The following is a 22,247-nucleotide window of genomic DNA, read 5'->3' on the forward strand; positions in this document are numbered from 1 at the left end:
AGTACGCGGAAGCTGCTGCTGTGGAGTGAGCTTTGCGTTCCTACCTCTCTCCGAGTGCCCTGGTTCTGCTCGGTCTTCAAGAAGTTCAGCAGCACATCCAGCAAAGTTGGGTATTTCCTGTATGGCTCCACCACATAACCCGTGCTGGCCACCAGCTGTCCCAGTGTCCACAGAGCCACCTGGAATGAATAGAGCCCCGAAGGGTTAGTTATGATCAGGCCAAGCAGCAAGTTACTATTTGTCTTGTCCTACCAGAGCCATTTTTATTCTTTTAAAACATCTCAATGTCTGATTGACTTCCACAGACCATGACACCGGAAGCCTCCACAAACAGGGTCTCTTTGTTAAGGGAAGGTGAAAAGTCAGTTAACACATGGCAATGTACAAACCTCAGGCTTATACAACACACACACCACGCCACTCTGAGATAGGACCTTTTTCTCCATCTCCTTCAGTTGGTTTTGGAAACGTCTCTGCAGCACTGAGCCTGATCCCAGCGTCTTCCACAAAAACCACTGACCTAAGCTGGGTTCTCTAGTCACGTGGCAGAACATCCTGATCACAAGACTGAGTGGCGCTACAACTTCCATCTTGGCAGACAAGAATGGACTCTGCATTCGATGAGAGACTGACATTCTGAGCTAACGTTTTTTAGTAGCTTTCATAGCGTACAGTGACATTTTACTGTATGCTTCTGGTCACAGGAGGACAGCATGGTTTAGGGCAGGTGTCATATACGCACCTGTCTTTTTGCCAGCAAGGAGGAGTCCTGGAGCATGTCCATGATTATGATGAAGAGCTCGTCCACCCACTTCCTCATCTCCAGCCCACTGACCTATAGACAGAGGAAGGAAGGGCTCTCATCTAGAACTGTTACAGACTTAGGCAGCAATGATAATGCCTCCGCATAAAGCTGCAAGACACTTACCTGTGCCAGCTCCCCTATGGTAGCCAAGACATTATTAATCACCCCTGGATTTGGATCTGGGTCAGGATCTTTCAGTTTCACAATCAACGCCTGTTTGATGACATAGGAAAAAGTTAGACTCCTCTGAGAAACTTCTCCCCCCAACCCCCGACTCCTTCACTGAGCAATCTCTTCCCCAATTCCTGCACTGGAAATACCAGTAAGACAGAGCCCCTAACAGATGCTCATAGGTGCCAACGTATGTTTCAAAGATTTACAACATATTTCTATCATATCTTTAGGGATTTTGCGCATCCAACGTCTATCCAGGTCAAGAAGTACCACACACTCAGGGTTGTCGTAGGTACCACACTCCAGTCTGGTTATTATGCCATTACAGAGCAATGAAAATGATGTAGCTCCTGGTCCCAGTTATTGTGTGATCCACCTGTGAGCCAGAAGATCTCCCTCACCTAAAGTCAGCAGGAATTCTAAGAAGGCCCTACCTTAAGGATAGGCTCCATGTATGGACGAATGAGTCGTGGGGCATTGGAAACCAAGTGACCCAACATCCTGGCGCTTTGCTCCTTTATTCTGCCAACACCACTGTGTTCCAGCTCCGTCAGGATCTGCACAAAGGGCAAACCAGATGCATTAAAGCAGAGCAAAAACTGGAGAGCCAGCGTTCTCCACGTAAGGCAGCAAACGATAGAAGAGAGCAAAATAACGAGACTGAGCCTATCCTCCGCAACTCACCACTCAAGTGTCAAAAGACAAAGCAATCTCAGAAGCTGTATACGTGGCATCAGCCAAGGGTGCCCAAACAAGGCCATGGCTAATCTGTAAAAAATGGAATGGAGTGCAACCAGATCCATCCCTAATGGGGAGGGAAAGCCTATGGGATTATACTCTCGGGCATGGGATACTCCACCTCAGCCCGAGCAGAAGGCCCCTCCACTCTAGGCAAAAAGTGTTGCACATGTTGGGGCCTGAAGTTACTACTCTCCTCTCCACCCTACCATGGAAGTTGGTGACTGAAAACCACATAGAATTCTGAGGGACCCTGGTGCAAATAAATAAAATGAAACCGTCAACACTCATTAGGAAAGCATTGTCTAAGACGTATCAAGCTGAGTTATAAACAGCCTTCCAGAAAGGGCGTCCTACGTTGCCCTGCAGCTATTCTAGCACAGTCTGACTTCCTTAATGCCACCATCCCCACCTCAGTTAGTAAGGACTCCAGCCTCATCCTTACCACCCTGTCTCCGTTACCTGTATTAACATCTTGCGCAGGAAAGGCATGACAAAGGCAGGGTTCATGCTGCTCAGCCGGCCCACGGTGCAGATAGCCAGTTCTCGGATTTCAAACACCTGATCGTTCAGGGCCACAAAGAGAGCCTGTAGATTTTCTGCCTGGGCAAGATGGGCATCAAACCTCTCGTCCAATGAGGCCAACACACAGTAACGGATATCGGGGTCTGCAAGAGCATGGTCACTTGTCTTTGCTCATGTTCAACTGCTGTTCTTACACAATCTTGACACACTAAATAACATACCCCCCTTCTTTCACCAGAGAGCTATTATCAATGAACAACCCTGCCAAAAACTTGGAGCAAGTGGATGAGGACCCCAATGAGTGAGAGAGACCTGAAGAATCTACCCAATGGCGTCTTGCTATTGCTCTGTGCTGCCAAACAAGACACCTGGGTTTCACGTCCAGGACAGTCTGTTGCTCCTAAAGCTAGTGTGACTGGAAGCACCACAGAGAAAGGGCAAACCAGCCCCAGGTGACCACTCAGCCCCAGGTGACCACTCAGCCATAACAGACTCCACCCAGCAAAAGGGGGAAAAGAGAGCGAGGTTCAACAAAAGGAGCTGGTCCCTCCTGAGTCGTAACAATTGAGACTGTGATGTGAGACAGGCTCATACAACAAGGCAAGAGGCGGGGAGTGTAATTCTGAGGCCTCCACCTAGAATAGAGAATTCCTGGGGTTACATCACTCTGCACTTGCTCTCTGCTAATATGCCCAAATCTGGGGATAGATTCGGAGGTGTGAAATCCATTTTATTTAGAAAGAGCGATTCCCTGGGTTATCAGAAAACAAGCCTGAACAGTACCACAACCCTCGGTCCAAGCACAGACAGCTGTATGGTGGCAAACCCAACAATTACCTGGGTCTGTTATCCCAACCACTAGCAGTTTGCTGAGAACGTCTGCCACCACCTGCACTGCGGTCTGGCTGACCACATGGGCATGACCACTGATCAAGTGGATGGAGGGCGTGAGAAGGCGAGAGCAGGTGCGGGCCGCCTCCATCCGGATCTCCTTGTGCTCACTGTTCAGGAAGTGATCCGCACAGTGCCGGACAAACTGGGTCAGAGAATGGCCTGGATGGGAGTGGGGAAAAGAGAGATTGGTTCTCACACAGGTTTACACCTCAGCGATAGAAGACTTTCCAGTGAGACAAACATGGAGCTGCAGACTGAATGTGAGGGACACCGTTACTGTTTGGTTTAAAGTCTCTCCTCCTGTAACAGAAGCAGCTGTGTAGATGGGGTCAGTCTGAGCATGAGTTATGTCAGCTCTTCTCTTCTGTGCCAGCCAAGGAAAAGGCAAGCCCTTCCTTAGATGCTTTTAAACCTATTTCTGGATTGTAATTCTAATTACAGTATATAAACGTTTGTGTTACTGTGCACCCACAATGGGTGACGCTTTCCAGAAGGCTCCCAAAACTCTGCAGTGAATTCAGCCATGGGAACACACACAGGCAAGGATATTGTTGTGCAACCTTAATGACAGCGTACACAACCTGCACTGACAATACTGACATGCACATCCACCCTGCTGCTGGCTTCACACCTTACCTTCAAACTCGAAGCTGCCCAGCGTGCGCAGGGCGAGGGTGATGCTGCCCACATCGCTGGCCTCGGGGATGTTGGTGAGGCTGGGAGAGGCCAGCTGATGGGCAAGGCCCTTGGGCATGCCTGGGTGCCGGAGAGGTTTGTGCATTAGAACAAGAGAGAGCATTTTCAGCAGCCCGTCCTGGATGTCCTTCTTCAGCTGGGGGATCTGACGACTCAAGTCATAGAGCACAGCGGTCAGAGCAGGGCTGAAGGCAACAAGTAGGCAGACCCTCATTAGGGCAGGAACAAGAACAGTTACATGTTTTGGCTTCTCATTCATGACTGTAACTTTGCCCATGAAAACATTACCTGAGGTGTTTCTAATGTCACAGCAACACCTGCTATCACAGCATAGCTGCCTTCGTGCAAACTCCAGAGCTAACAAACAAACTGCTTGGATTCTAGCCCACGCTGCTGTGTTAGGCGCTACCAGGAATTATCTGCATGGCGGAACTCTAGAGGAGAGCGGTGCAAGGCACTCTGCATCAGGCTACCTTTGAACACTGCTCTGATGTTTCACAGGGAGCAGAATGCAGCTGCAGGCTTATTTTAGTGGCACCTGCTGTGTTGGATACCTCATTCCTATAATCTGTAGGCAAAGGCTATCAATCCACGTCCAGGAGTATGAAGCACTGTGCAATCTGGGAGCAAGCTGTTTGAAAGACTGCCTTCATCCGTATCCACCATCCTGGCAGAGGAGATAAGCTGGGACACATGAGTTAGAAGTCTCCAGATATGAACTCTGAAGGTGAGGGAAGGCAAGACGTAGGACAGTCCGACCTTGAATTCACTTCCCCTGTTGGTCTGACACAGATGGAGTGCACTGACCTTCAGGGTTTTCCTGTTTGCCCAAGTTTTTGCCTAAAAGGAATGTCTGAGTGCTGGGAAGCAGGGGACTCTGCTCTTGACTTCACTGGGATTAGTTATTTTATAGAGCAATTCTTTAAACGGTGACACCTGCTCAGAACCCAAGAGACATCTCACACTGAAGACAAATTGCTGCTTGTTGCCTTCTCAGAGGAGTAACCTCCCTCCAGCAGGATGTATACGCACTCACAGTGCTGGAGGAGTCTAGCTGACAGCACCAGGCGTGGAATGGAAAGCTCAGCACAGCAATGCACCCACATACTGAATTTAAAATACTGGTCCTGACTTCCAGACGTGGGAGCCATGATAACTCACCTAAGTGCTGAGCTTGAATAACCAGAGCAGCAGAAAGGCACGAGTATCCTTTTCACACACCTAAGTGTAACCAGGGTTGGATTTGGTCACGGGATACAATTGCCCGTGTTTGAAAATCGTGTGTTTTCTGGTATGTTTCACTTTTAAGAGGAGTTTGTGAATTGGCTGACTCGAATGCACACCCTCACTCCGGCTGCCATCCCAATAGCTGAAGGATTCCTTCTCAAGAAAAGGGAATAGCTTCTGGAGTATTTCTCTTCGAAAGGAATTTGGTTTTTTGGCTCTTTGAATCTAAAGATTAGTTCTCATCCCTTCTCTCAAAAAGAATTAGTTTAGTATCACCATACTGTTATTTTAATCCTGGTATTTGGCTTCTCAGTGGCATGTCTTAGGAATTTCCCTAAAGCAGGACACAGTGCACTATTTCCTCCAACTCGGGAAGACAGAAAACAATATAATCTCTGAGTGTTTGTGAAGGGAAAGCATTTGACAGGCTTTTCTCTAAGGCTGATTAAGAAGTCTGCTTGCTGGAGTTTCATAACTCACTTTTATACATACAGTGATCACCCTTGCTCATGGCCAACAATGCCACCCAGTGGCTAATGGAAGAACTTGCTAACATATCTTGTACCTACCTCAGTCCCACAGCCAACATGGGTTCCAGAAGCTCTTTGATGTCCTGCTGGATGCAGGGTCCCATAGCTCGTGCCAGCATGCTGATGCAGGTGAAGACTGTGGCATCCACCTGCATGGACTTCTGCCTCCTGAAAACAGACACCGTAAGAGCTGTTTACCTCAGAGTGCAATCCTGCATCTCTCTTTACCCCCCTCACTTATCAACGTCTCATGGGAACACTTATCAGTTTAATAAGCTGTCATACCCCACTGTCACACCAAAAATGGCATGATCAGCAGGTGTCTGTCCAAGAGCCTCTCTAACCTTCACACACTCACTTGTGGGCGAAATCTTTTGGTGGGAGTGCTGCTTTGATGATTTCAAGGACCTTGGGCAAGTAGGCCTGGAACTCAGACCTCACGGCCACAGAAAGCAATCCCAAGGCTTGGAAGGCTGCTGTTCGCTCCTTCTCCTTCTTCACACAGCTCAGGATGTGGTTCATTGTGTCTGGAAGGTACTGATCAGCTGATCACAAGAGCAGAACAAGACAATCAATGAGTTCATTTGGCCTGACAGAGTGGACGCAAAGTTTTTATGAGATTATGAGAAACCAACTTCCTATTGGTCTGTGTGGCTAAAAGCCCCGTGGTCCCTTTCATATGGCCTCCACTTCAGAAACAGCGTAAGGGAGAACCTGGCAATAGTAGTTAAAAGACGCTTCCTGTAAGCAAGATGCCAAGCAGTTTATTGCTTGTTACTGCAGTGACCGACTGGGATTTGGTGGTGAGGAGAGACAATAGTAAAGCTTTAAGGTAAATCCAGTTAGAGCCATATTGACAGTGCTCCTCTAACTCCAACTACTTTGGCTGTTCTCAGCACTTTGAGTGATTCAACTTTTGAAAGGCCAGCTGGGGTTTTCTTTCATCCACAAAAGGGAAATCCGGATCAGACATTGCTGATAACTGGGATATAAAAGTGCAGGGAGTAAGAGGGTACAGCTCAGCACTGAACATGGCACGCTCAGGCAGCATGAAAATGAGGTCCTGTTTTTATTAAGGCACTGAACATGGACTCCAGGCAAGGGCTTTCACTCTGCCAGCTTTACAAAGCAGCGAGCTCCCATCAGATGTCAAGGAGACCATCCAGAGGACAGTAATTCCCACTACTTAAAGCAGAAATCAAAGTGCCAGTTAGTACAATGCCAAGCACCAGGATTTCTGCTGCTGCATTACCTGTACATAGGTCAATGGGACCACATGAGCTAGAACCTCCCCAACTCACCTTCAGCTGCAGCTCCAGCCAAAGCCCAGCTGCAAGACCCCTCACCTGTGAACGCAGAAGGCCGGAAAGCAGCTAGCCGTGGCAGTAAGTTGAGGATTGTCATCTGGATCAGAGAGTTCTTGCTGGTTCTGCACTTCAAAACCCAGAGGCACACCTGGAACCAGAGGGGTTGGGCTTTAAAGGGCGCTCTGCCATCCTTGCCTTGTGGGGATCACAAGGTTTTCCACTGTCATTCTGCTGCATCACCCCTCAGGAAGGGTTATAATTATACCTGTGCCACAGAGGGCTAAACTGAGGCACAGAGAAGTTAGGCAGCTCACTCCAGGACACACAGGAAACCAGCATCAGAGTCAGGGACACAGTTAATGGGTTGCGACCGTGATCCAACTATTGGGCCATTTTGCCTCCCAGCAAAGGACATGGAAGGAAGTCACACTAAGAGTCTTGTCTCTGCGCAGGGGATTTTGGGAGACGCTAGAGAAAAGCCCACAGCTCACCTGATCAAACTTCTCCTCCATCAGATCCCGACAACATCGACTCTCGACCAATGTTGACTTTGCTGGGACAGGCGAGGCTCCAAACCCCATGATTCCTTGATGTGGGCTGTACCCCAGGAGCCCCACCAAGGCGTTTGACTGCGGGGGCTGTACAGACTGGAAGCTGGTGAAAGGGGTGATGTGGCGAGGCTTTGTACCAAAGCCTAGCAGGTCTTTGCAGTATTTGTCATGCACCATCTGCTGCTGCGTGATCTCCTCCATCTCCTCTCTAAGGCGCTGGGCACAGAAAAAAAACACTTTCAAAGGCAGTTAAACAGAAGAGGACACATACAACTAACAGACTCATGGACCATAGGCACCCATACCAAGAGGGCTGTATGGCACGGACTGAACTGCAAACCAGACTTGACATCCAGGTGCCTTACATGCAATAGATTTTCCTGCCAAGTGGCCAGCAGTGAGACAGCAAAGGCAAAGAATTCTCCCTTTTCGGCCTCAGAGTGGGAAAGAATCAGGGTCAACCAGTGAAATTCACTGAACAAGACAGACTAGGTATAGCAGTGGCCCTAACTCTCACGGGAAATGCGGTTCCAACCCTGCACCCACTGCCCCCTCAACAAAAGGGAAGTGGGGGGGATGGCCTAGATGATGTCTCAAGATCCCTTCCAGCTCTACATTTCTATAATTCTGTGAATTCACAGTCTAGCACAGTGGTTCCCAAACTAGGGGCGCCGCTTGTTCAGGGAAAGCCCCTGGTGGGCTGGGCCGGTTTGTTTACCTGCTGCGTCCGCAGGTTCGGCCGATCGCGGCTCCCACTGGCCGCGGTTTGCCGTTCTTGGCCAATGGGAGCTGCAGAAAGCAGCACAGGCCGAAGTACATGCTGGCCACCGCTTCCCACAGCCCCCACTGGCCAAGAATGGCGAACTGCGGCCAGTGGGAGCCACGATCGTCCGAACCTGCGGATGCGGCAGGTAAACAAACCGGCCTGGCCCGCCAGGGGTTTTCCCTGAACAAGTGGCGCCCCTAGTTTGGGAACCACTGGTCTAGCAGGACTCTCAGAGCGTGCTGAGTTTCACATGATTAAACAGTTCTGGGCACTAAGCTGACCCTAGCGTCCAACACACTCAACCACTTCCTATGAACCCACCAGCCCCTACGAACACACCTTCAATTCAAATTTAATTGGTGCCAAGTTGCTCCTTAAATTAAACACGTATCCATATAAGGTTAGAACCTATCAGGCGACCATCCTATATCACACACATTGAACAGACAGTGATGTATCTGTCCTACTACATACGATCACAGGGGACAGCATAATGCAAGAAAGGTCTGAAGCTACAACTGGGAAAAGATTGTGGAGGAGTAATTGAAACTAAAGAGGGAGAGAGATCTGCTCAATCACATTGTCCATCCCAAGGGACGGAGGCAGAATTGTTCCCTGAAGGACATTCACTAGTGCTTTTTCTAATCTAATTTTAAAAGTCCTAAGCAAGTGGGTTTTCATCCTTTCCCTTCCCTTGGGAGGCCGCCCAACACCTCATTTAATAACTGCGAGGAAGTGTTCTCACCTCCTCTGGCTATATCCTCCTATAACACCCTGCACAATTCCTCTCCTTCCTTTGTGTTTATATCCCACAAATATCTGTACTTGCTGCCCCATACATCCAGTTGTCACTTAAAGCTATTTAATGTCACTTTCCATCATGAATGAACCCTCCTGTCCCTACACATTTGGTACTGTTCTACTAATTCCCTTCACTTTGCCACTGTGTCTGTGACAATTAAATGCCCTAGACCCCAGTTGCTTGTGAACTTCTCCAGCTCAATCAACCCATTTCCAACCCAAACGGATTAATCACATGTGCCCCATTTTATTAAACTGAACGAGGAGACACCTCCATTCGGCCAATCATAGCACCAAACACTGGTCGCCATCCTGATAAGTCACTCACCTCTCCCTCCATGCTGCTGATTCTCACTAATTCATTGAGGATCAGTAAGGCACCGTGGATTCGGTCATCACGATTCATACCCTTCTCCTTGGCCAAAGTCTCATCAAAACCTTTCTCTGCCTCTTCGTATGTGTGCTGAATAAAGATAATAGCAACCTTAACAGAGACCAAGTCCCCTCAATGTAGAACAAGGGAATATAGCAAGTCAGTAGTTACTGGGAGCCCGTAAGTTCCAGAAACAGCTACAAACCTCAGCTGATCAACACTAGAACAGAGCACTGAATAGTTCTGACCCAGTCTACTCTGGCAGCCAAACTGTCTTCAACAGAAAGAGTGAACAAAGAGACCTGTGTCCTCCATCTTCCCTCAAGAACACACCATTATCATAGCATACATAGGGATTATGTGAAATGTGTGTTGAGGCCTTTCATTTCTTGGCACCCTGGTCATGTTGCCAGTATGACATGTGCTCAGGTCTCACAGTGTCAAATTAGTTTGATTGCATTGTTCAAGCCTAACATGTGGATTCAGAACTCATTGTCAAATAAGTACAACCCCTGGCTGCAGCATTGTAACCTTGCCATTGCTGACTGGCTCTTTGATCACTGATGCTGATGAGACCTTGAGGTAGCTGAACCCATAAAATCTGCACGTGTCCCTCACTACTGAGCACTCTGTTCTACTGTTGGCAACAAGTTACAGTATGTACAGTAGAGCCCTGGTGGAATGGAGTGTCTCACATGCTTTTGTAGAGGGCAGTGTAAACAGTTTGGTTCAGCCTATTCTAGAGGCCAAACCATTTTCAATCCTGATTGAGAGAGGCCAACACCTATTGACATATGAGGATCAGTCTCCTGGCTTTTGGTGCTGACACTGAGGCTTTTCTGAACTCTAGAGGAAAGCTGTTACAAGATTAAGGGATTATTTCCTTACTCTGTACCACTGTGGTTTCTGCATCTCTTTTGGTTCCCGCTGGGTGGTGAGGATAAGGCAGGCTCGTAAGGCAGACACGGCTCCCTCTCGGATGGCCTGTTTGGGATCCCACACAGCAACAAAGATGTTATCGAAGAACGGCTGCACTTGCTGGAAGAAGAAGGTGGGCACGCTGATCGCCAGCTCACGCAGGACCAGAACCTGGAGAGAGGAAGAGAGACGGTGGTGTTAGAGACAGATTGGAATTCAGAGACTGACCCCTTCCCCTGTGTCTGTCCAGACTGTAAGCTTTTTGGGGGCAAGGACCTTCTATCTGCTCTACATCTACACAATGCGTAGTAAAACAGGTCCTTATTCTTGGCTGGTAAGAGACTATGATAATGAACATGATTAATGGCAGCCCAGCTACCCAGCATCACAACTTCTCAGATATACAATGGTAGCCATTCCAATCCCTGACAGCTCTCATTCGCTGCATCCACCCATCTATATACATAGCTCCCATCAGCACTACTCATGAGCAGCCAGCCCTTTCCCAGGAAGGCTGAAGAGGAGTACATACAGCTGCGTGTCTTCGACCTTCATTCCTATCAGCTCCCAGCCACTCCAGAGCCCGTTTCACCTCGAACTCCACATATTCCGCTGTGAAGGTATCACCTGCCAAAGCAAGGCGCCCGATGGCCTTGGACGCCATCTCCATGACGACAGGGTCATTGGACGGGAGGAGGTTCCGAAGGTAATTGGCAAACCTGCCGATGCGGGTGGCATTGCCTCCCTCAACGCCGATAAGGCTTGCTGGGGAGAAGGACAACAGGAGTGAAAGCTCTGCCACTGAGTCAGCTTGCCAGACAGTAGGGTAGTCCCTGGAGAAGAGTTAGTATTCCCTATCCATTCTTTAGAGACTCCCATTATCTCTTCCTAAACCAGAAATCCACCAGAGAAATCAAGCAACAGGAAAGGATCACCAGCCTTTTAAAGTCAGAATTTGTTTAGTAAACAGGGAAGCTTATCAAGTCCTTTCCACAGGTCACAGATCTTCCATCCTGGGATTGTGGGCCCATTCCCAATTGACAGGCATCCACATGCAACCACTACAACTGGCCCCCTTCTTGACAGTCTCAGTAGAGGCGCCAAGGACTGAATGGACTAAGGAGACTGAATGCTCCCTCACCCCTAGAGATGGTGCCTCCAGGTCAAAGTTGAGGCACACTGACAGGGGGCAGTGTGGCTGAAGTTTGCACTGCCGGTGCCTGGGTTGTACCTGCTCTGTAGATAAAGAGGCCATCAGTGTCCAGGGTTGTCATTCCGGCACCTTTCAAGAGCACTAAATTCACAGAAACAATTTTAAAGTGATACTGTCGGCTTTGAAATCTGATGTGGTCAACAAAGATTTCTTTTCCTAAGTTACTTCCACCACCTCCAGATACCTTGGGGTTGGTTTGGTTATGGTTCATGAAATCAACCCACAAGTAATTTCTATGTAGTTAACAAAAGGCAAATGCTAAGAATACAGAGAGTGTTTTTATACAAGTTACCTGCATCCTTGTGTGTCACAGGATTTGGGTAGCTTTGCCATGTAAGAATGAAAGCACAACAGGGCAACTGAGGGAGACACTAAACAAAATGAAGGCAAAAGCCATTTAGATCCCTCCACAGGGATGGGGGCTGCTGCCCTTGAGCAGGTGACTTTAAACAAAAAAGAATGAATGTTCTCAGGCAACAGGGAGTCCGGAGTCTTCGCCTCTTGTGACCACCAATAAAACTGGACATTATGAGAAGTATTTTCAGAAGAGCTCAGGGCCAGATTTTCAAGTGCTCAGCACCTACATTGGGGTCAGGTTTTCAAGTGCTCAGTTTCCAAAGAGGCACCAAAAGGGCCAGATTTTCAGAAGTGCTCAGCATCCAGCAGCTCCCATTGTGACATTTATGGTCAGATTTTCAAAAGAGCTCTACATTCTATACGCACCCAGTGCACCGAACTCTCTTAAGTATACTGGGCATCTCTTGTGGTGTGGAGTTCTCTTGACAATCTGTCCTGATAGAATAACAATTGGAAGGGAAAGTTCACCAGAGGCTCTGAAGTCCTTCACTCACCTATAGCCAGAATGCCTCCTTTCCTCTCATTTGCATCAGAGCTAGAGACCAGTTCAAATATGTGGTGATTCAGCTGATCGTAGAAGCGGGTAGATTCCTCCTGGCTCATCTGCACAGGAAAGGAATTCAGATCAATTTACAAACTCTCCTCCATTACACATGTCCCAGATACAGGTATGTCTACACTACCCACGATCGATCCCTGAACGCGCTCCCCTTCGACTCTGGAACTCCACCAGGGTGAGAGGCAGAAGCGGAGTCAACGAGGGAGCAGCGGCCGTCGATCCCGTGCCCCGAGGACGCGAAGTAAGTCCATCTAAGATACGTCAACTTCAGCTATACTATTCTCGTAGCTGAAGTTGCATATCTTAGATCAATCCCCCCAGTGTACACCAGGCCAAAGAAGGGCAACACCACTTTTCAAGGCTCCTAAACTCAAAAGCAGTAAATTAACTGTGGGATTCAAACATCTAGAAGAAGCAATTATATCTCCTGCCTGTGCCCCTGCCCTGTTAACCCAGCCCCTGTTTTGGAGCCTTACTTACCTCAGTATCCCAAATCTCTACCACCCCAAGCATCCAAGTGACACACCTCACACCCTAGCCAAATAGGACAAACATGTCTCCCCAGCTAAATGCTGCTATTCCCACATCTGCAGCACTCACCTCACGGAGCTCCATGGTGACATAATGCTGCAAGTCCTTGGCGGCTTTTGCCCTGATTTCTTCATTACGACTCTTCAGGCCGCTGGCAAATTGCTGAAGGATGGACACAGTGCTCGACATGACGGCGGCAAGTTGGGACTTGGGGTATCAAGTCCAGTGGATCCTTTAGACAGAAAACCTGTTTATTGCATTTAGCTAGTATAGAAACTAATCACAGCTCCCTCCACCACACTGCTCCTATTTACTGCTCCCAAATACACATCTCATGAGAAACAGAGGACTTTCAGATGGCATGGTAGCTACAGAGCCCTGACAGATATATGACAGGGGTACAGGCTCCTTGGATTCCACGCTAGGTCCTTCAGCACACCCTAAACAAACCGGACCCAGCTCAGCCTCAGCACAAATTGTTCTTGGGTACATGTGACATGCCCATATGAATTACATGCCCAAATACCAAGACAGGGTTGTGTTTCAGAGTCGTTCTCAGTCACGCAAAGTTACAAGGAGGATAAGGACCGCTTGGCGCGTACGTTGATATCATTACTTTAGTTTGCTCCTCTACAACCCCTTTCATCCAAGAACCTCAAAGTTCTTTACAAGCCTCAATACTCCCAGGGTAAGCGTTATAATCTCCAATGTACATTCATGGGCTGAGAGTCTATTCATGCCAGCAACAGTCATTGTAATGGGATGTTTAACGTTGTGCATGTGTAGAAACCATCTTGATGGGTGCATTTTTTTTAAAAGTTGAAAAAGAAATGTTTTAGAAAGGAGGAAACTGACAAACAGGTCTTCAAGTATTTTGCTGCAAGCAAACAGTAGGTGAGTTGGGGAACTAGGACCAGAACCTTAATAGTCCTGGGTTCCTATTCCTCACTAGCCACGGGACAACTCTGCCTCATTAAAATCCCTGGGTACTGCAGATGCCCCTGAGGAATCAGGAGATAGTGTGGGATCTTTCCTGCTATCAGCATCGCCCGAGAAGCCATGATCAGCTCCCAGCATGGGAAGAATTGCCTAAATAGGCCTCCTCTTCCCTGGTGAGGGAAATGCCTTAGCAGCTCTCCAACGAGCGGTGTTTTCCGGGGCAAAGGGGTGAATGCAGTGTGTCTAGCTAGGGCAAGCAAGGCCTACGAGCCTGCGCACACAGCCAAGGGCAGACGCCTCGCTTGCATTAGTGGGGGGCACGGATGCCCCGCGTTGGGAAAGCCGGCGCAGACCCAAGGCCACGGTCCAGACCGGCGCAGGGCGGGGAGGTCCCGGGGGTAGAGCGGCGGCCGCCGGCCTGGTTGACAGCTCCGGGCACGGCTCCGCCTGGGGCACGGGGGGGAGTCGGGCACCTCCCGTGCTGCGGGGGCGGCCGGCCGGGGAAGGGAGGGAGGGACCCGCGGGCGGCCCCCTGTCAGCGCGGCTCCGCTCACCCGGCAGGCCCCCGGGGCAGCGCCCCATCCCCGCTGCCAGGGGGCCTGGGCCCGCCCGGCCGGCGAAGGGATGGGGAGGGGGAGGCAGCCCCCATAGGCCCCGTACGGGGGAGCCAGGCCGGGGTGTCCCGACAGCGGGGGATCACTTCCCAGCCCCGGATCGGGCCCCGCACTCACCGCCTCCGGCCGGGCCGGCCCAGCCGCGCCGGTCCCCTTGCGACCGGTTCCCCAGCTTGGGCCCCGGGGTTTCCCCTCCCCCGCTGCTGCAGCCGGGCCGGCGAAAACCGGCAACCAATCAGCGCTGAGTGGAATGTGACCAGCGGGTGGAGCAGCCAATAGTTTTACTGGTGAGGAGGGGTTACTAGGGGATCGTGTTTCCACCCCCAAATAACTGCCGGAGGCGGGCGCAGTAGCTCAAGACCAATCAAAGAACACATCGTGATATACTGACACTTAACTGAACCAATGAGAAGTTCGGTGCTGCCTGATTGGTTAAAATTCAGAGCTTGGCCCTCCTTTGGAAAGCAGCATTGCGTCCGCCCTCTTCGAAGCCACAGGCATTGTGCGCATGCGGGAATGGGGACGAGTCGATTTTTTTTTTTTTTTAAATCATTGATACGGTAGGACGCTTCCGCCGCGTGAACACTTGGTCCTTCTATTTCCTCCCGCTTCTCTACTGCTCTGGGAGCAGCCTGCCCTGAACAGCACCGAGGGCAGAAGAAAGGCTCTGTTACCGTAATGTTACGTATAGCAGGTACTCGCTTCTGTGACACCTAGTTTGCCTAACAATGGAGAACAGCTAACAGCTATAATAATCAATACGAATTGTTTAACATCCGTGATTTACCGCTAATCTTAATGGTTAAGGGTTCATACAACAGACTTGTTATTGATACTAATGATTAGATGTTAATGTTCAGTAATAGTTAAATATTAACTGATAATTGAATAACAGTGACTCGGAATTAACTTCTAGGCTTTCCCTGTGCCACTTATTACCAGATTATTCCAGTCGCTCCCACATATTAATCCCTGTGGGTTGTTATCCCCATTTTGCAGGTTGGGGAAAACGGAGGCTCAGAGGTTCAGGCTCTGATCTTGCAAGTCGGAGTCTACGGCGCTGTGTGTGCACGCAGCACCCCGAGCACCAGTGTGCAGGGCTGGGGGCAGGGGAGTCCGTTCTCTGTGCTTGAAGAAGGGGGATGGGGCTCGGGAAGACTCCCGGGGTCAATGCACAGCTCTGCCACGGACTGGCTGAGTGACCCCGAGTATGAGGTTTAACCTCCCGCTGCGGGAAGATCCCGGCCCCGCTCCCCTATTCCTAGTATTGCGGGGCTCTTCCCCATCCCTCCGGCTCAGGGCAAGCGGAACTTGGGCGATCGGAGCCCTTGTTTCCGGAGGGGGCGGCCCGGGCTGGTGCCCACGGGGGCAAGATGGCGGCACCGCGAGCTGGTTGCCATGGTCCTGAGGGCCCGGCTCGCGCGTGAACGGAGCTGGACCCCGGCTCCGCGGCAGGTGAGGGGCCTTCGGAGCCGCCCCAGGAGACGGGAGAGCAGAGTCGGCCCCGCCCGGGGCCGGGAGCCGCCCCCTGCCCGGGGGATTCCGAGGTCGGGGGCGCTGAGGCCAAGGTGACCAGACAGCAAGTGTGAAAAATCGGGGTAGGGGGTGGGGGGTAATAGGAGCCGATATAAGAAAAAAAACCCCTAAAATCGGGACATCTGGTCACCCTAGCTGAGGCGCCCCATGGGGAGGAGGAAGCGGGGAAGGACCCCGCTTCTCCCTTGTGGTGCCCCGCATGGGAAGGGGCTGCCCCTCGCTCTCCGTGCTGTGGGTCCTTCGCTGGGTGGTGGCAGCTGCAGAGGTTCACGTTGCGGGGCTGGCGGCTCTCCCCTGGGCTGAGTATGTCACCGGTGAGTCACTGGCGAGGCCTGGAGGTTTCCCTTTCCTGATGCAAACTGCCTCTCCTTTCCCAGGTCTCTCTCCAGCACCTTCTGCTGAGGCAGCTGCATGAAGAGCATGGAGGCTGAGGATCAGACCGAGAAGATTAGCATCAGCGCTGAGAGCCCCAGAGGAGGTGACGTGGGGGAGCTGGGCATCGGGCTGCTCAGCTCTGCGAAGAGCCGCCCAGGCACCTGGAGGCAGAAGTGTGCAGCCTACGTTCTGGCCCTGCGGCCCTGGAGCTTCAGTGCCTCTTTGACCCCAGTAGCCCTGGGCAGTGCCCTAGCCTATCGGTCCCATGGATCCCTAGACCCAGGGCTGCTAGTGGGCAGTGCAGTGGCTGTCCTGGCTGTGCATGGAGCAGGTAACTTGGTTAATACCTACTATGACTTCTCCAAGGGCATTGACCACAAGAAGAGTGATGACCGGACATTGGTGGACCAGATCTTGGAGCCTCAGGATGTGGTCTGGTTTGGGGTCTTCCTCTATACCCTGGGCTGTATCTGTGCTGCCTGCCTCTACTGTCTCTCCACTCTCAAGTTGGAGCACCTAGCCCTGATCTACTTTGGGGGACTTTCCAGCTCCTTCCTTTATACTGGAGGTAAGGACTGTATTCAGTACTCTGAGTCTGTGGCAGAAATTGTGTGTGAAATGTATATCTGGTGTATGTCAACTGGTTTGGTTCATTATCTGTGTTCTCTTCTCCAGGGATGGAGCTCAGTTTGTATTATCTGAACAGTTCTTCATTTGTTATTAGCCAGATCTAGTTTCAAATGAAAAGTAAACTTAAGACGTGCTTTAAGAAATGCACCCAAGATTAATGAGTAACACTAATGTAGAGTAGGAACATGAATTTTTTTGTGGAGCTTATCAAGATAAAAATGTCTTTTGCCTCTTCAGTTCTGCAGCTGGGTGGTTGAAGAGACACCCAGTGTTTTGCTATAGATAAGATTAAGCAGTTTCTAGGATTCGGAGGATATCATTTGAAAGATGTAGCAGCTGTTAGTCTAACCTGATGGTTGCGTCTGTTCAGGACCAGATTCGAATATCTTTACTCACGTTGTGTAGCACCTTTCTGTATGTGTAATCCCGTTGACTTCAGTGTGACTGCTTGTGGAACAAGTATTCCAGGTGGTAACTGGAATCTGCCTCATAATCTTTGCTCAGTGGGTGAGACTGGAGAATTGCAGATGTTGTATTTGCTTTGTCATCTTTGGAAAGGGAGAATAATACTCAGTTCTGGGGCAATAAAAGAGCATGTGTAGCCCTGTCCTAGTTGCATTTGTGTTGGCTGTTTTACCACATTTTGTAGGAGCTGCTGTGCTGTTTGAGTAACATCTTTTATCCTCCATAAAGTGAATTTCACCTGGTAACACTTGTTTTCCGCTTGTTTCTTGCCACAGGAATTGGATTTAAATATGTTGCACTTGGCGACTTGGTGATCCTCATCACATTTGGGCCCCTGGCTGTCATGTTTGCCCATGCAGTGCAGGTTGGTTATCTGTCTGTCTCACCGCTGCTCTATGCTGTCCCACTAGCCCTCAGCACTGAGGCCATCCTGCACAGCAACAACACACGGGACATGGAGTCTGACCGGCAGGCAGGCATTGTCACCCTGGCTATCCTCATTGGCCCCACGTTTTCCTACATGCTCTACAACACGCTGCTCTTCCTGCCATACCTGATTTTCTGCATTTTGGCCACGCGTTACACCATCAGCATGGCGCTGCCACTACTTACCATTCCTATGGCCTTTTCGCTGGAGAGGCAGTTCCGGAGCCAGAGCTTCAGCAAAATTCCCCAGCGGACAGCCAAGCTCAACCTCCTGCTGGGGCTCTTCTATGTTTTTGGTATTATACTGGCACCAGCAGGCACGCTGCCCAAACTGTAACGGCGAGAGCTGCTGTAGCCCCATGACTTGAGTGTTAATGCCAGAGCTCGGGGTGGAAGTGGGAGGTTTGTTGTTGATGGGGCCAGAGCAAGAAGGCTGGCTCGAACCGGTGACTCCATGTGAATTTTATGGGCTTTGGTCTTGTTGAGATAAGCAGTTTCTCTTGTACAAGAGACTTCCGATGGTGTCTTAGGAACTTTTCTTCTCTGGGAAGAGGGTTGAATTGACTGTGCAATAAGCACCAAGAGAAAGCCAGAGACAATTCACCATGTGAGCAGACAGACATTTCAAGGACTTGATGCTACTGCCATTGATTTCAAAGGGACTTTCACTATTAACTTCAGTAAGAGCAGAGTTGAGCCTTAAATGTGAACTGTCCCTTCCCCGATCTGTGAATCATCCCCGTACAACATGAAGGGGATTCAGCAGCTCCACCCCTATGCTGTAACACAGGAAGTCACCACTGAATGTTTTATTTTTGTCAGCATCACGGTAAAGCAGATGGTGCTACTTCACTCCTCTTGATAAACTTCATCCTCACCACCTGGTCTGTTTTGGCTCTCACTCATATTTTCCCATGGTCACTGAACCCTGTTCTTCATTGGGAAATATTTTTGTTCCCTGTGTGAAATGGCGAGTGTTTGATGTAAGGGCTCTTTGCAGGACTCCGTTGAAATGTCCCGATTGACTTGATCTAGATCTTGTTCTAGAACTCCAACTGCCAGGAGCACAGTGTTCCTGAGCCCCACGGGAAGGTATTAACCAGGACCCAAGGAGCCTTTTAGTTGCGATCAGTAAAGTCCAGCAGGGTGTGCAGTGTGGCATATCCACCTTGGGCATGTTATGGCAATGAGAGGTTACTCGCCCGAAAGGGGTGATTGCTGTTCAGTGCTGCATGTACTGGAGGAGTTATGACAACTATAAAATGGAACTGGCACTGAGGTGTTATATAGGTGGCATCAAAGTGTTCAAATGGTTTCTGGTGACTTAGCTGCCGGTTGTGATTGCTTCACAGCTGGACACCGTTACTCGGGAGCAATCTTAGCAGGCAGGTGACAGCTTTCACCAGCCTCAGATTCAGTTATTAAAATAGGGCGATGCCTGGATCAGACTTTCACTCCAGGCTGCCCAGGGAAAACAGCCAGGCAAGACTGGTTTAAGCAGCCAGTCTGCTGCTTTGTACAGTAGAGAACCTGGCTTTGGTTAGAAATCCAGTCAGAAGGGGTTGATCGCAGCTGGAGGGAGAGAGGCATCTAGCAATACTTGGCAGTGATTTTCTGGGAAAATGTACACTTCCTATTTTCGGTGCTGGCTTAAAGCTCCAGTGGGCTGGTGATGAGCATTTGTCAAAAAACCAACTCTGCCTTCTGCCAAGCACATTCTGTCTCACAGACTGAGGAGTGGAAGTGATGGCGAAATCAACTCTGGTGGTAGAGAGAGCTATTTCCTAATAGAGCCCATTCTGCAAGATGGAGTGGGTTGATCCGGTTAATCCCAGGGTTGTATTGTTTGTAGGTCTCTCAGCAGATACATCCTGTGCCCGGTTCTTGCTTGTTATATGATGATATGTCTAGCTCTTGCATAGCTATAGTTTAATGGGGATTGATGTGGCAATTTTTTATGCATGTTCCCTAAGCCACGTTGCTTCTGACAGGCAGAATGTGAATAAGAAATTTGAGAGCTGTAGCTCTTATGGTGAATAGTCTAGGAAATGGCCCGCAGTGGAACAGCAACACGTAACACTATGGTTGATCTCTTCCTTACAAAAAGGGAAAAGACTCCTGGTTAGAAAGTCTGTCTGCTAGTGGGAAAGACCAGTGCTATTGCTGGAGAGCTGGAGTGAGAGGTGACCCATTTCATGCCTTTGTGGCGCCATTTTCTTTTGCATTCAAAGTGATTTACAGATGCAGGGATTAGAAGGAAATGTGTGCAGACTGCTTCCATTCATAAGCAGCAGCATACATAGCAGACTTTGGAAGTCTTAGCGGTGTGGGGTGAACTGTGAATGGGAAGGGAGCTGGAAATGCCTGGATTCGAATCCTAACCATCTCATTTGTTTCCCCCCAGTGGCCTTGGGCAAGCCACTTAATTTCTCTGTGCCTTGGTTTTTCCATCTGTAAAATGGAGCTTACCGTTGCCTACCTCACTGGGTGTTGTGGGGTTAATGTCATTTGATAAAGAACTTTGAAAGTAAGAAGTGCTATATCTATGCTGGGTATTTTCTCAGGCATTCTGCTTCTCAAGCCTTACTTATATGGGAAGATCTTTTTGGTATAACATAAGGTGGTGAATTTAAACCAGTAAAGTTGTACCAGTATTACACCATGCATATGCTCTTATTCTGGTATGAGAAGCCCCTTTTTGGTTTAATTTATGTTGCTTGGGACAGGATTTAAGCTAAACAAAAGCCAGGCTTGTATGTCCACATGGGGATTTATATTAGCATCACTGGTAAAACTTTCCATATAGACAAACCCTAAGGCAACTGGTCTTGTGTTACAGCATCTGAACTGAGGATATTGGATGTCCAGCACCTCTTCTGATCATAGGCCTTTTCGGCCTCTTGTAATAAGCTGTATTGCTGCATACTGAGTCTCTGCTGGTAGCCGAGCAGATCTGTAGCACATCTGTCCATCATATGTATTAAATGGCCTCCTGACCTCTCCTCTCGCCCAGGCAGAGGTTCAGTGAGGTGTGTAAATGTTTCATTTTTAACAGGCCATGGTTAATTTATTTTAAACGGCTCTGTGTTACATTTCTGGGTTTGGATCTTCTGGGAGAACGTTTCCTATGGACACTCCTCTGTAAAGCTTTGAAGTAGAAGCACTGGAAAGCACACACCCTAGGTACGCATGAGGTAGGTGCCTTTGACCATAAGAGCCCCCTTGTGAACCAGGCAGCCCTGTCCTTGTATGTCAAGGGATAATCAGTTCAACTGAAAGGCAGACATATGTTTGAGGGCAGATGTTAATAGGTTTTGGTGATCTGATCTGTCAACAGAGTCCACTTTGGAATACAGCTTTCTATGCAGGGCACTGTTGAGCCTGAGCATTTGTAATACTGAGACACTTCAATTGAACTTTGTCTTTTTAATAAAGATAAACTTGCTTATCAACACCTGCGTGTTCTCCTGCTCTTCCTGTATCAAAGTCCCCACTCCTGACTTCCTTGCAATTTTTTAGGTGGTCGCATTTGCCCCGCAGGCCTTTGGCAGCAGGCTGCCCCCTCCAGTCTCCCATCTGGGCCACAAACCAGGGTAAAGGATTATTGGGAAGCTTTCTGGAGTAGCTGTGGTCACTAATGCCTGCCCAGGACACAGGAACACTTAAGCCTCGTCAGTGTCATTCTGCCACTAAAATCATGTTTCTCCTGCCTGGTTTCCTTGCTCTTTCTTTCATACAAGCTGTTGGGATGCTTTGGGGCAGAGACCTTTAAGCTGTGTTAATGGCTGGTGTGTAAGGTTTGCGTGTTTGAATGCAGGGCTTTGGCCAGAATGGGAGGTCTGTGGGAATTCGTTCATTTATATTTTTCCTTTTGTTGATTCTGGTTTAAAGTGCCCCCAAGTTCCATCCGGCGTTACATGTATCTGCAGCAGAGCCCAGGAGCTATAAACCCTTGTGGCAGGGAAAACTGCCTCGAGGGACATATGTTTTTACGTGCAGCATAATGCTGCTGTCGTTAGATGCTTCGGCGTGATTCACGGTCTAACTTCACAGCCCACAAATAACTGTTTTAGCAGATTATAAAGGAGTGGGGCTCATCCCTTATTTATGTCTCAAGAGGCAGCGTGGTGTAGAAGAAGGAGTTTGGGACTAAGAGTAAGAACTCTAGTGCTGATTTGCTGTGTAATTCTAGGCACAACTCTTTGCCATTGCTTCCCTTGGATATGAAAAGGGGCTAATCTGCCTGATGTCCTTCTAAGGGCTGTTTGGAGGCTTGCTCTGTGAACAGGACTATGAA

The 22,247-nt window shown here is 49.3% G+C and overlaps 2 protein-coding genes across 10 annotated transcripts in view; one reads left to right on the plus strand and one right to left on the minus strand.

The window, feature by feature from the left end:
- Positions 1-14,727, minus strand: part of MTOR (mechanistic target of rapamycin kinase) — a 103,344-nt gene extending 88,617 nt beyond the window's left edge. For 4 of the 7 annotated variants that reach the window (XM_050931803.1, XM_050931802.1, XM_050931801.1 and 1 more), the window contains exons 1-18: positions 14,636-14,727; positions 13,035-13,197; positions 12,370-12,478; positions 11,537-11,599; positions 10,838-11,070; positions 10,276-10,476; positions 9,343-9,477; positions 7,388-7,663; positions 6,936-7,044; positions 5,948-6,134; positions 5,629-5,757; positions 3,773-4,017; positions 3,080-3,295; positions 2,180-2,385; positions 1,414-1,536; positions 929-1,018; positions 743-835; positions 45-179 (exon numbers count right to left, since the gene is read on the minus strand). In XM_050931803.1, coding sequence (XP_050787760.1) covers positions 45-179; positions 743-835; positions 929-1,018; positions 1,414-1,536; positions 2,180-2,385; positions 3,080-3,295; positions 3,773-4,017; positions 5,629-5,757; positions 5,948-6,134; positions 6,936-7,044; positions 7,388-7,663; positions 9,343-9,477; positions 10,276-10,476; positions 10,838-11,070; positions 11,537-11,599; positions 12,370-12,478; positions 13,035-13,154 — 2,670 coding nt within the window. In that variant the 5' untranslated portion in view covers positions 13,155-13,197; positions 14,636-14,727. The remainder of the gene's footprint in view (positions 1-44; positions 180-742; positions 836-928; positions 1,019-1,413; positions 1,537-2,179; positions 2,386-3,079; positions 3,296-3,772; positions 4,018-5,628; positions 5,758-5,947; positions 6,135-6,935; positions 7,045-7,387; positions 7,664-9,342; positions 9,478-10,275; positions 10,477-10,837; positions 11,071-11,536; positions 11,600-12,369; positions 12,479-13,034; positions 13,198-14,635) is intronic. The other 3 variants (XM_050931806.1, XM_050931805.1, XM_050931804.1) reach the window with 1 other exon arrangement.
- A 358-nt stretch (positions 14,728-15,085) lies between these two features.
- Positions 15,086-21,402, plus strand: UBIAD1 (UbiA prenyltransferase domain containing 1). Of its 3 annotated transcripts, none has more exons than XM_050931884.1 (3): positions 15,086-15,212; positions 16,432-16,997; positions 17,800-21,402. In XM_050931884.1, exons 2-3 carry the CDS (start codon positions 16,466-16,468, stop codon positions 18,285-18,287), a joined length of 1,020 nt encoding a protein of 339 aa, XP_050787841.1. In that variant the 5' UTR covers positions 15,086-15,212; positions 16,432-16,465; the 3' UTR covers positions 18,288-21,402. The 3 variants fall into 3 exon arrangements, with proteins under 3 accessions (XP_050787841.1, XP_050787840.1, XP_050787842.1); XM_050931883.1 differs by lacking the exon at positions 15,086-15,212 and adding an exon at positions 15,875-15,973; XM_050931885.1 differs by lacking the exon at positions 15,086-15,212 and adding an exon at positions 16,040-16,086.
- Positions 21,403-22,247: the final 845 nt, after the last annotated feature.

Source organism: Gopherus flavomarginatus, chromosome 21 (genome assembly GCF_025201925.1).
Source record: "Gopherus flavomarginatus isolate rGopFla2 chromosome 21, rGopFla2.mat.asm, whole genome shotgun sequence".
NCBI classification, from domain to species: domain Eukaryota; kingdom Metazoa; phylum Chordata; order Testudines; family Testudinidae; genus Gopherus; species Gopherus flavomarginatus.